Source organism: Saccopteryx bilineata, chromosome 4 (genome assembly GCF_036850765.1).
Source record: "Saccopteryx bilineata isolate mSacBil1 chromosome 4, mSacBil1_pri_phased_curated, whole genome shotgun sequence".
In the NCBI taxonomy this organism is placed as follows: Eukaryota; Metazoa; Chordata; class Mammalia; order Chiroptera; family Emballonuridae; genus Saccopteryx; species Saccopteryx bilineata.
The window spans coordinates 51,766,841-51,779,748 of NC_089493.1; the positions used below are offsets into that span (position 1 = coordinate 51,766,841).

General features: G+C 44.0%; 1 protein-coding gene across 6 annotated transcripts in view; it reads right to left on the reverse strand.

Annotated features, from left to right (window-relative positions):
• MAP2K5 (mitogen-activated protein kinase kinase 5) overlaps positions 1 to 12,908 on the reverse strand; it is a 288,637-nt gene that overhangs the window by 24,588 nt on the left and 251,141 nt on the right. For 4 of the 6 annotated variants that reach the window (XM_066276317.1, XM_066276316.1, XM_066276315.1 and 1 more), the window contains one exon: positions 12,359 to 12,404. In XM_066276317.1, coding sequence (XP_066132414.1) covers positions 12,359 to 12,404 — 46 coding nt within the window. Of the gene's footprint in view, positions 1 to 12,358; positions 12,405 to 12,908 lie in introns of those variants that run through there. The other 2 variants (XR_010731284.1, XR_010731283.1) reach the window with 1 other exon arrangement.

Sequence of the window (12,908 nt, forward strand, 5' to 3'; positions counted from 1 at the left end):
CTCCCGATGGGCAGACTACTGCCCCCTAGTGGGCATGCCAGGTGGATCCCGGTTGGGCACATGAGGGAGTCTGTCTCTCTGCCTCCTGGCTTTTAACTTTAGAAAAATAAAAGGAAACAAAAAACAGTTCAGGTACTACCACCAGTCTATGGTAAAGTTTGCCGAGTTAAAATTTTTCTCCCAAACTCAAGGAACAGTATACATTGGCAGCTGCTCATTTCCCTAACTGTGACGGCAGAACTGGGAAGGAAGGAAGGTCTGCGACTGGATAAAGGGCAGAACACACTCCACCCTCAGTTTTGCTGCAAGTTGACAAGACCAAACAGCAGTAACTACAAATTCTCACAGCTCCCCCTCAGATAACTCACAAACAGACCAGGTGCACACTGCTGGTGATTACCTTCTCTCTCGTGTTTGGTTGGTTCGCACTGAGGACATAAGGAGTGAGCTGAACACTCGTCTCAGAGGGGCCTCTTGGCTTCACCAGCACCAACCACTGCAATCCTTCCTGTTTCTTTGTGGGGTATTTGTATTTAGTTTTATTTCTGATTGCAAGAAATAGTCTGACAGCTGAAAATCTCACAACTCCCGTGACAATCCTCTGCCTACTATGCACCAATAGATACGGCTGTGACGTAATGCAGAACGGCTCTGTGTTCTTCCTGGCTGCATGGCTCCGGGCACATCAATAACCCGCCTGGGCCCCAGTTTAACAGATCAGTAAGACAGGGATGAGAAAAACCCTTATCGTGATTGTGTGAAGGTCAAATGAGATAACTATTTGAAAGAACTCTATAAACTCATGTGTTTAAAAAAATTATTTGTTCAGATTAATTTCTCTCCAATAAATCTATTTTTTAGGTTAAAGAACAGAGGCCTTTCTGAGTTTATCTGCAGCTCTGTTTCATGAAATTTTTATTCCTGTTTCTTTCAAATAAATTCAAGAAAATAAGTTATAGTATGGATCTGGCTATGATCCAAGCTGTGTTTCACATTGTGGGCAGAAAGTAACGCACTCAAACAAACAAGTGTTATTCTGTGAGACCTGACATATTTGTTGCCCCATTCACAAAGTCTTTCCAGAAAACTCTGGCTGAAAGAAATCCAGAACATTTTTACCTGTTAAAGTCACACCATTTCAATTCAGTAACTATTTAGTGAATATTCCACTGGGGGCCGGGGACTGGGCTATCTGTGAAGGCCACAAAGATAAGTAATACATGATGACCTCGTCCTCCAGGAGCTCATGGTCTTACTTATGTGCGGTTACCAGTGATGCAAACAAGTCACAGCCGCAGTGTGAGAAGTGCACTAACAAAGGTACGTGCCAGGAGGAAGGATGATGTAACAGGACGCCATCAACCCTCCTAAAGCACACCTGGGAAGCTTCCTGGAGGCAGCGTCAGTTGGGTCTAGAAGGCTGAGGAGAGGTTCAGCATGTGGGCATGAGGGAAGGGCATTCCTGGCCGAAGGAACAGCACAAGCAGAGGTGTGACCATGCAGCATGTCTCAAGCATCTGGGGACTGTTGGGATGGCAGAGCATAGGGTGGGTGGGAAGCAGTGTCATGAGGTGAAGGCGGCAGGTGGAGGAGGGCAGGAGCAGGTGGGGGAGGGTGTTGGCGAGTCTCACATTCTATCCTGTGCTTGGCATGTACATATCCTCACCTTCCTGGTTAGACTGTGAGGTGGCTGAGGCCAGGGCTCAGGGCTGGCATACTGCTTCCTGAGCATCAGGCAGATGCTCTGCAGAGTTCACCTAATAAAACGGTGAGTGCCACTGAAATGCACGTTGTGACGGTCAACGCGTGTTCTCTGCCATCTCACAACAGTAGAAAAGGCTGAAGTACGAATCTGCACCGGATGTGCAGTGGGCTGTAATTCAGCCAGTCCCCTAAAGGCTATCCTTGCCCCTTCCTCTGGCACCTAAACCACTTTCCAGACGAAGTGGTCGGGGCCTGCACAGGACAGCTGGACAGGGGGCCGTTCCGAAGGCAGGAGAAGGTGCCCAGCCAAGCTCTGCTAACCTCACTGAAAGGGGAGGAAAGGCTTGTTTTGGAGAAAAAACTTTCCAGCCTCAGGCCCTGTATCCACCAGCGTTCCAGGGAGGCCGACTGGCCTTCCTGAGAATGACAGCATGAGCATTCCAGAGGCAAGGCTGTGGCTTAAAAAAAAAAAAAAGGAAAAAGAAAAAAGAAATCATGTTTAATTTAAAAATTAGAAACTGGAGCAGGCTGTGAGCACAGGGGTTGATTGAAACAAAATTTAAATTCCTGTCAAGCCCATTTAAACACGGGGGCCCTTCATAGACAATTAGCTGCTCCCTGTGAATGCTGAATAAACTCAGGCCTGGTCACTGTGAGAAGAGAGGCGCCTACTGTGAGGCGCTGGAAAAAAAATTAACTAAAATCAGGCTGTATGAAATATTTAGCCTTCCAGTATATCACAGGGGTCTGAAAGTGTAAACAAGACAAAAATCGATTCCTTGGTGCCCTCAAATCAATCCCCCAAAACGGTGAGGGCATCTGTTTCTGCTGAATTCTGTTTACATCGGCAGATTTGCCTTAATTGCAGTTGTTTATCTCGTTGTCCCTGGGGCCCTAATCTCCCGATTACTAATACTTAACACTCATTTCACATCTAAAGCTACTTCTAATCCTCAACAGGTTTGGGGGGCTCTTAAAATTATTGAAACTGCAGAGGCAAGAGACACAGCCTCTTTGTGAGAGGAACGTTTTCTTATCCACTACCAGCTGGGCCCAATCGTCACCAGGGATGGTGACAACAAAGGTGCTAAAAGGCTCTTCCACAATGACTGCTGCTCCACTGGGGATTCAGAGGATAAAAAAGAGCTTTGATGGAAAAATCTGAACAAGAGGCTAAAGCAGTCCAGCCAAATAAAGTTACTGTCATAATCAAATGCTGTCAATCACCATGAAAATCCAATTAAAAAGGTTTCAGCACAGCCTTCTTAAGTGGAAAAAATGTACCCTATTTATACAAATTTCTGTCAACTCCACACCAATCTCACAATTAGAAAGTCCTGCTATTAATTGAATCCCCCTCCCCCCCAAGTTTGAAAAAAGATGCAAGTCATTCAAAAGCCTTCTCAGGGAGCTGAGACACGTGGGCTATTGGTATACAATTAAGAGTTAATCGGGTTACATTTGAAAATTCCATTTTTATTTGTGTCAAGGGAACCTTTGCACGGATAAATGAATGGTACCTATTCTCCTACTTCAGAATCAGTGACCATTTATATTGAGAGAACAGAGAAACGGCAAACCAGGAAACTGTAAAGAAACTAGTCCATGCTTCGGCAAATGTCTCTCGGTAGACCAAGGCCTAATGTTTAATTCTAATCTTGAAAATTAAATAGAGGACAGAAGGCCCAAATGTCTCTCCTGCCTTTCTGTAGTCTCCTAATGGCCAAGGGAATCTCAAATTCTTTGCAGGCATATCTGGCCCCAAGTAACTGAGTATCTACAAAAGGGCTCACTGAAACCGCAAGACTTGAGGTCCCCAAAGGTCTCTCTCAAAACTGCTACAAATTAAAAAGCAAACAACCCATTAAACAAATCCAGCTGGTTACAACTGTAAATAGTAAGCTTCTAAGATTTTTCCAGCCCTTGAAATTCTCGGCTAGACTCATTAATTATTGATAAGAACTGCATCAATTTATTGGAGTGTGTTCATAGGAAAACAAGTTTGCTGCCTTTGATAGCAATTCCCAAATCACAGAGACCAGGTTTCAAGATCCTTTTCTGTTTCTCTGACAAATGGTTGAATGTCTTTGGTCCTTTTCAACCTAATCCATTATTCCTAAGAGCTGGGGGAGGGGGGAAAGGCGGTGGTGGGTGGGGGGTGGGTGGGTAGGGATGGGGTAGGGTGCATGCATTTGCTATGCTGCTGGCCAGGTGGTCTCCTGTACGTCTTGGCTCTCTAATGACCTCCTGATTGGGAATTAACCATGGGAGGTGAATTTTCAAGCGGTCAGAAAGTAAGCCAGAGACCACAACTGCTGCTGAGCACCGCTGCTCTGCCCAGATGTGCAGGGTGGAACCGACTCCTGATGCCTGTTCTGATTGGTCAGGCCCATGCTGTACTGGCTGCTAAATGCTTTGAATGTTACTCCTACAAATACTGCAAGATTCCAGAAATTCCTTAATTTTGGCACCAAATTATTTTACCCATGTAAGCTCGCCTAAAACAGGTCAAGCAAAAACCTTTGACCATGTATTCTGGCGGTCACCTAGCTTATACTGAACATCACAATGTCCGGGGGTGGCTTGCTGCTTCTTCAGTCAGCGTTCTCAGTGTTACCCGGTGAGGTCATGGAGAACAAGGGGCATGTCTTGTTTGTCTTTACCTGTTCAGTGTCTAGCATGGTGCTTGTTTTTTTGAAATGGATTAGAGAATGGCACATACAAAGTGTAATCAATAGTGATTTCTCTTCTTTTAATTAGGTCAGGGACCTCACCTGATGACAGCATAGAACCAAATTAGCCACTGAGTTCTAAGATGATGATCCATCTTCAAGGAACTCATAATCTAGTTGGAGAAAACAGGCATTTAACCAGTGAGTTCCACCGCTAGGGGCTCCTTGAAACCATCTGGAGAGCGTTAAGAAGTAAAGAGAGTACTTGCATCCTGGACCAGATGCCAGGGGTTCATTGATCTGGATTCGGATTCAGATTTTTTTTTTCTTTTTTTAACCCACTCAGATAATGTTAATCAGTTGCTAGGGTGAACAACCACTGACCTACACGAACCCGCCTGTAAATATAAGCTGAATATGTAATTCATGTAATTAAGTGCTGTTCTGAGTTAGAGACAACACATTCTGGAGGGTTCAGAGAAGAGAGCGAGTACCATGGAGGGGGAGAGCGGGGGAAAGCGGCAGGCGGAGGATGGAGACCCTCAAGGACAGGGGAGAGGGCATTCCAGGCCAGGGCCACCTCAGAGATTGCAGAAACTGCTGATGAGCTGCGTAGCGTCAAATGAGGGACTAATGAACAACATACTCCAAAGTCACAGCCTAGTCCCCCGTGAATGTGGCCCAACACCGACGAGCGACCTGATTGATCCACTTTGCTGCCTCCTGGGTGCCCAAACTAGTCCTGTGGTCACGGTTACACGGCCTCATTGTGCCTGGAAACACAATGCTGGGAAGATGACAGTCTGCCCAGCTAAACAAGAAAGCAGCCTTGCAGGCAGGAGTTCAAAAAACCGCAATCTTAAACGGGCAAATCACCGCCATATTAAGAGATCTGACTTGACTGAGAAAGATAAAGTTATCGTTAACTGGGAAATTAAAACTGTCAGATCCCCATGATCAAGGAGTGACAGATTTTCTCTATCTGTATCTCTCTTGATATGTGCATGTATATAAATGCTCACACACACATTTATCTGCTAAAGTCTTGTGAAAAGATTAAGCAGTCACGCTTATGGAAAAACAAAGCTTGTTTTCTGGGGTTATAATCTCTCTGTTCTTGCTGAAGTGCTAACGTGTCATCAAAAATTCAAATTAAAGCTGTCTGATTTAGTGCGATCTCAGGCATCCAGACAGCGATTCTGCTGTTGTAATTATGTGCAATTAAAAAGCTAAAATCAACTTCTTACTAGTGGATTCCTATTTATAAGCAGACATAAACATATGATTTTAATGGCCTTCAGAATTTGAAAATTAAAAAAAAAATCATTATAGTTGTCAACTGGATCCAATGTGGAGCCCTCAGGCTTCTGTGAAGCCTTCCGTGCTTGAAGGAAATATTTAGTTGAAGTTACAATCCCAGCCAGGGTTTCTCCTTGCGATTTCTGGGTGCTTTGCTAATGAGCTGATTTGTACCTCCAAATGGACAGCCAAAAGCAAAAATATCTTTAAGGGTGGGCAACGAGACACATGTACGAGTCTGGCCCTAATGGTCTATTTTAAAATATGCTCTATAGAAGACAGGCCATAGCTAAATGTAATCAACTACAACTAAGTTCAAAACTGCTTATCAAACCATCATCAGTATCTTAAAAAGCTTAGATTGCAAGCACAGTGACCCATGAGCACACTGCAAGGGAGCTGGTGGAATATGCCTGTCTAAAAGAAACTGAAATTCACCTTGGCTCCATTCAGTATAAGGTGCTGATACTGTTGAACTTTGAGCCAGTGTCTCACTCTTTTGTTAACCATAAAGGACCACCCTGACTGACCTCACAGAGATAAGACCCTTTTCTGTCCTGACTTCCACAGGACTAGCTGATGACCTCCTGGTTTAACTGCCTCCCTAACCGTGGCTCCTTCCCTTTTCTTTGAGACATTCCTCATTAATAAACATTCTCCCTATTGCAACAGACTAATAAATGATTTCCTTAATTGTCTGGTGCATTTTGTCTTTCACAATGGTCAAAAGGTTTAGATCCAATAGTGGTGAACAATGACAGTGGGTATAAACCCAGAAGTCACACTGGAATTTGACTAAAGAGACAAAAATCTAATGTGGTGATTTTTCCAATTTTTAAAAGGGACCATAGAGATGCCTAATTTATTGCATACTTTTATTAATTGAGAGAACAACCAACCGAACTATCTGAAAATGTAATTACAGTCAGGTTTGGATAAGCAGAAAAGCTGCCCCTGACAATTTAATTTAGAGCAGTTAAACAAGTTAACATCTCTTTGCAAGTATATAATTAAATGTTTAAACAGATTTTTCTGGAGCCATTTGGTGTTTATTAGCCCCCAAACAAGACCACCTCTTATACACAAAGCCTTCTCTGAGAAATGAAACACCTTCAAGTTTGCAGCTGCTGAGATTTAGAAGGAAAAGAAAATCTAAAAGTACTATCTGATTATAACCGAAACTCCTCCTCCAAGACCCACACCTGCGTCATGTATTTCCAGTCACAATATTTACTCGCCTTCTGAGCAAAACGTCATATTTCAAATAGTCTGCACTGTGTTTCTTCTTAGGAGCCTGAGCCGAAAACCAAACTTGAGGAAATGCTAAACGAGGACACCCTGCTCCGGAACGTAGAAGGAAGTGCACAAAATAACAGGCATTATTAGAACTGAAGGAGAAAACCCATGTTTTTAAACAATTACTAAAGCAGTACAGTAATAGCATAAAGACAATTTCTGTGCCAGCTTGTTTCTCTGAAATTCCTCCCTGCCATTGAACAGCTAGAACAGATAATAACTATTAGTAAATCAAACTCCTCTGCAGTATCCAGCTGTGCCTCACGCATTTACATACAGATAGAATGGGTATATGTTTTTAATATGTATGTGATACGTACTTTTACCACAGCCAAAGTGCATGCTACAAAGGCGGAGGAGAATGGGAATCGGATCAGCATGAGATAATAAAGTGGCCTAGATAAAGTATTAGCCAGCGATTGATCTCAAACCGGGTGCTGCTGCTTCTGACCTGATTACTTACTATGCATAGATTCCATTAAATAGAGCTTAGACATGGAAAGCTTCTGGAAACGCTTTAAATGCATAGAAGGATCTATAGTACTCTGAACCCAAATCTTAACTGTAGAGGTGTCCAAGGCCCACACCCTGCCTGGTGGAGTCCAAGGCCCACAGTCAGGACAGGCTGGGAGGCTAAAGGGCTGCCCGACAGCTGGTGGGAAGCCCTGCAGAGGCCTTTCCCTGCCCTCCCCCAGGCGGAGCAGGTACCCTCCCGGTGAAACGCCTCCCTCCAGAGCAGCTTGTCTTGTCCTGGCCACACAGCTCTAACAGAAAGGGAAGGTAACGGGGGAGCTTAGCAATCATTCGGGGTCGTGGTTCCCTTTGAAAAATGGATGACAGGCAGGAATCTCTTTTCAGAACAAAATGCAAACCCCCACATGCATGTACGAGTTGGGATGTAATTTCAGGGGCTCTAGCAGACTTCCTGAAGTCACAGACCCTAGGCCAGGGACCCTGATCCAGTCCCTCCCCTTTGTTTTTGGATGAAGACACTGCAGTGCGGAGGGACCGGGAGCTGCTTAGGGAAGGGAAGTGTGGAGGCCACCCCTGCTAAGTCACAGCCTGACCCTAAAGGAAGACTGATTCTGCAGAGGGGTTTCTGTATGTTTTACACACAATGTTTCTCATCATATCCCTTTTGTTTAGAAATATTTAACCACATACTTTGCATAGCAGTCAGCCTCAAACCTCTCCATTCATGCTCCCATCTAGGTTGTCTCTGTCCCTGAGTTTATGGGTCTCATGTTTCTTTTTGTGCTTCCCTCAGTCTGATTATTGGCATTTTGGGAAGATTTCCCTCCTCTTTGCAGTATCAGCTCCCCTCTTTTACTGCTGTCTCACTGATCCTTTCTGACTGGCAGAAGCTGGGCTTTCTTTTTCTCTTCCTGTGAGCTGTGACATCCCTGCTTGGCTGTCTGAAGCCTGCTGAACATTGTCTGCCACCCCCACAGAGTTGCTACAGTCTGGAAATTTTTCTCCAAGTCTCTTGGACCCAGGTCACAGAGCTGGGGCAGCGGTGACATGGGTCTTTCCTGTGATATACATCAGGGTGATTTAAAAGTGGTTCTTTCATAATGGTACCGGGTGTCACCAGAGCAGAAAGAGGGTGTGTCAGCAGGGCGAATGCTCTTGGCTGCACGTATGGCTGGTTTTCCTATGTTGGGTTTCAAGCTGACTTCTGATTTGTACACGAGCTCTTAGAGAAGTAATGGAAGTTAGATCCCTGACCGCCCCCCCCCCCCCCCCAAGCAGGAAGGACTTCCCTATACTTGAATGGGATCCACTCAAGAGAATTTACTCAAGAAAAAAGGTATGTGTGGGTGGGTGTGCTGCTTCTGTGTCGGGTCAAATGTTCAGGCCTGGACACTAGGGCTCCTTCTATAGAAAATGAAACTTCAGAAGAGGCTGCCCAGCTGGGGGTAAATATGTCTATCCGAACTCCACCTTTGTGGGTGTGGGACTCCCCAAGGCCAACGTCGAAGGGCTTTCTGGTCTAGCGACAGTGACGTTTCCACTGCTCTGAAAAGGCCTGCCTCTATATGCATGTTTCCTTTGCCTGAATCGTCCCCTTGAAAACTCTATTGGAATTCAATCCATCCTCCAAAGGCGCCTTTCCAATGCTCCCTCTGCATAGCTTCTCCCCCTCCCCAGACGGATCCCACAGCACCCTGCAGTTCTTCCTAGCAGTTACTGTGCTCTAGCCATCCGTATACTTGGCGCACCTCTGCAAGACTGTGTGTGGCTTGGCATCTTCTGCTAAGTCTAGCATAGGACTTTGCACATAATGGTCTATAAGTGCTTGCTCAATTCAGTTGTTTACCTGGTTCTGAGATCTCTCAAAATGATGTGGATCCCAATGGTAAAACTTTTCAGTAAATTTTTTATGTAGCTTACTTAATGGCCAGCTAACATGGACCCTGGCCTCCCCAAAATGCTGAGGAAATTTCTTTGTCCAGTGTGAAAATACTTCCACTTAGAACGTAAAAAAGTCATCTTAGGAACAACCACACAGTGTAGACAGAATTAAACAGCTAAACAACTAAATTAGCTCTAACACTAGGTTTTTAATGGCCTCAAGAGTCTAAACCTGAGTTGTACATTTCATCTTTAAGACTAACATGGTTGAAAATTGCAAAGATGATGATTTTAGTTTTTGGAAATCCTGGATATAAGGTGCCCACCAAATGAAATGACAGAACCTACTTGAGGACCCACTGTGTGCATGGCCCATACCTCCCTGCAGTCAGATTTACTCAGGTGGTGACTTAATGTGTTCACTGGTGGTCAGGGCCACACTGTTCATTTAAAAGCCCCCCGATGGCGAATCTGTAAATCTCAGTACTTCCACCCAACCCATCTGATCTTCCTTTGATCTGGAAAACAGAGGCCCACAGGGAAACCTCAGGATCCTGCAAGCCTCACAGTTGATGCGGCCCAAACTGTGCAGACCACGTTGGTACCCTGCTGCCTGGAGTTACTGCGTTTGGGAGATAAACTGCTCTTTTTGTGAAAGGCAGGCCCCCACCCACAGTGACAAATGGGCTCTACAGTTCACGCATTCCCGAAGATGTTCTCCGCTTCCAGATGGGAGCACCATCAAATAGGTAGCAGGCGGAGAGAAAAACGGAAAAATTAAAGCCATTAATATGCTAGAAGGATAAAAGAGATTGGTTCCTTAAGATTGGGTCCCTAGGATGTGACTCAGGTTCCTCAAGGCAGGGACAGTCCACTTTCTCTCCCGTCCCCCACAGGCACAGTATTTTGGCCAAGCGCAGGCAGGCCCCCCCACCACACCACACAGTCCTCACACTCGTTTCCTGCCTCATCACTGAGCCCCTTCTAAGCCAGGGGCACCCTCACTATTGCCATACCTGAGGGAATCCATTCTCTGTGAGCAGAACTAGAAATAATGTTAAATTACGTATAGGATGGTGTTTCCTGTGACTAAAATTTTCAATGTGTCTTATTGACTTATTGATATTTATTAATTAAAAATGTGGGAGAGACACACCATGGTGTATAGTTGTAAAGAGATATATCAAAATACGTATTTCTTGTCTCTCTTTCACTTCTCTCTCTCAGCGCTGAAAGTACCCACCCTCACCTTGCCTTTATGACCTGCCACCCTGGAACGGTGCTCCTTACCAGCACATTTGTCCGTAGGTACCGTCTTCAGATGTAGTATTTATAAGTGGCCAACTCATTGCAGTGCTGAAACATGCACTTACAAACATATCTGTTTTATGAAACCCTATTCCTTTGTTTTAATAGCTGAGCTATCCAGCCATAGCATAATAATGTACAAGGTAAATGGGTCTCCATCTCTGGAACCTGTTCCAAGTTTTCTCAAATGTGACTAACTGCAAAAATTTTCCAACCATCAAAGAGACACCCCTACCCCTGCCAACACCAGTTTATCCTAGACCTGCACAGCTACAAATCACAGAAGCTTAGTGGTGAACTTTCTTTAACTTGAAACTACCCTGAAAAAGGAAAATGTTGCTCCAGGGGTAATAGGAAGGAGAACAAACACTACCTTCCTGCAAAGCTCTCATGACGCAAAAGGGACACAGACTATTATTTTATTTGAGGGATGAAATCTGTATTATACAGAAGTTTGTACACTGAAGAGTGTTTATTAGGATGAAATACAAAGGATAAAAACCTCTGAACCAGTATCTATAAAATGCTTATTGTTTAAAGTGGTGAAAGAAAGCTAGTTGGAATTTGCTCTGACTGCAATAATCTAAAGACAGGGAATAGTACGTAAAACATTAGAAAGAGTAGACTATAATTATTATTTACTAATGCTCGATTCTAACGTTATCTTAGCAGCTTGTGCATTGTCAGATCAACAATCTGCACTAAATAAATGACCATTTAAGAATTGTTAGAGAGCATCTCTGTTCCTCTCCCTGCTTCACTAAAAACTGTCATTTGCAATCAAAGAAAGCAGCCTTGGAGCTGAGAAGACAGCACCAGCAGCCTTGCAGTGGTCTCTTTCTGAGGAAAGAGCAAAGATGCACATTAACTTGATCTTTTGCAGCCAATCTAATTTCACTCTACATGAATCCAAGAGGACTCCATGCCATAGTCAGCATTTCCTGCAGGATTGCAACTAAAAACTTAATACACTGACTATCTTTCCTGTGACCAATCCTCTGAATTCTGAGAGGTTGTCACAGCAAATGAGGACAAGGAGTAGCCTAGATTAATTTATGGACCCAGAATGAGAAGCAAAGGAAAAGAGTTCTCCATTAAGTTTCAATATGGTGTGGGCTTTTAAAAAGTAGACATGATCATGTGAAGATGTGAGCTCCAAATACACCTATCCAAATGCAGTGAATACTGGTGCCTCTCCAGAGCCTGTGGAGATTTAAACTTACATTCTGGTCCTTTTAACAGAATGTTAAACATAAGTATGTAACAGAAGAATCCTAATTTTTTAAAATTAAGTGAGAGGAGGGGAGGTAGAGAGACAGACTCTGGCATGAGCCCCAACTGGTATCCACCTGGCAAGGCCCACCACAGGGGTATACTCTGCCCATCTGGGGCTGCTGCTCCATTGTTCAGCAACCAAGCTATTTCAGTGCCTGAAATGAGGCCATGGAGCCATCCTCAGCACCCGGGGCTAACTTACTTGAACCATTTGAGCCATGGCTGCAGGAGGAGAAGAGAGAAAGAGAGAGAGAGAGAGAGAGAGAGAGAGAGAGAGAGAAAGAAAGAGAGAAGGCAGAGGGGGAGGGGTGGAAAAGCAGATGGCCGCTTATCCTGTGTGCCCTGACCAGAAATCAAACCCAGAACTTCCACACACTAGGCCAATGCTCTCCTGCTGAGCCAAATGGCCAGGGCTGAGAATTCTAATGTTAATAAAAGTTTTTACCTACCATCAATTCCTCAGGTGCTGGCCTTTCTTTTGGCTGTTTCCGCATGCTGTAAGAGAAAATAAAAACTGCCTATTATCTGTATACTTGTAAATTTGTGCTATAATTTCCACCAGTGATTATTTCCACTGAAACTCAGATGTTTTCAAAATCAGTCATGTTCCATTCTTGGTCTGAGTACAGGCACATCTCGTTCTAATGTGCTTTGCTTTATTGTGCTTCCCAGATGTGGTATTTTTTTTATATATATATAAACAGAAGGCAAGATCCTCCACCAGCAAAAAGATTATAACTCACTTTATTGTGAGATCTACTTTATTATGGTGGTCTGGAACCGAACCTGTACTATCTTCGAAGGATGCCTGTATTAGCACCGATTCCCTTTCTTTTATTCTGGTGTTAATCAGATTTAGGGGGAATCTTAAGAATCAGAAATACAAAGTCTTTTTTTTTAATAACTCTTGCAATCAGATATAGAATGAATTTAAATTTATCCTAATTCTACTTCTGAAACTAATGTGAAAAAAAAGTAATATTTTCTTTCTGATTTAGT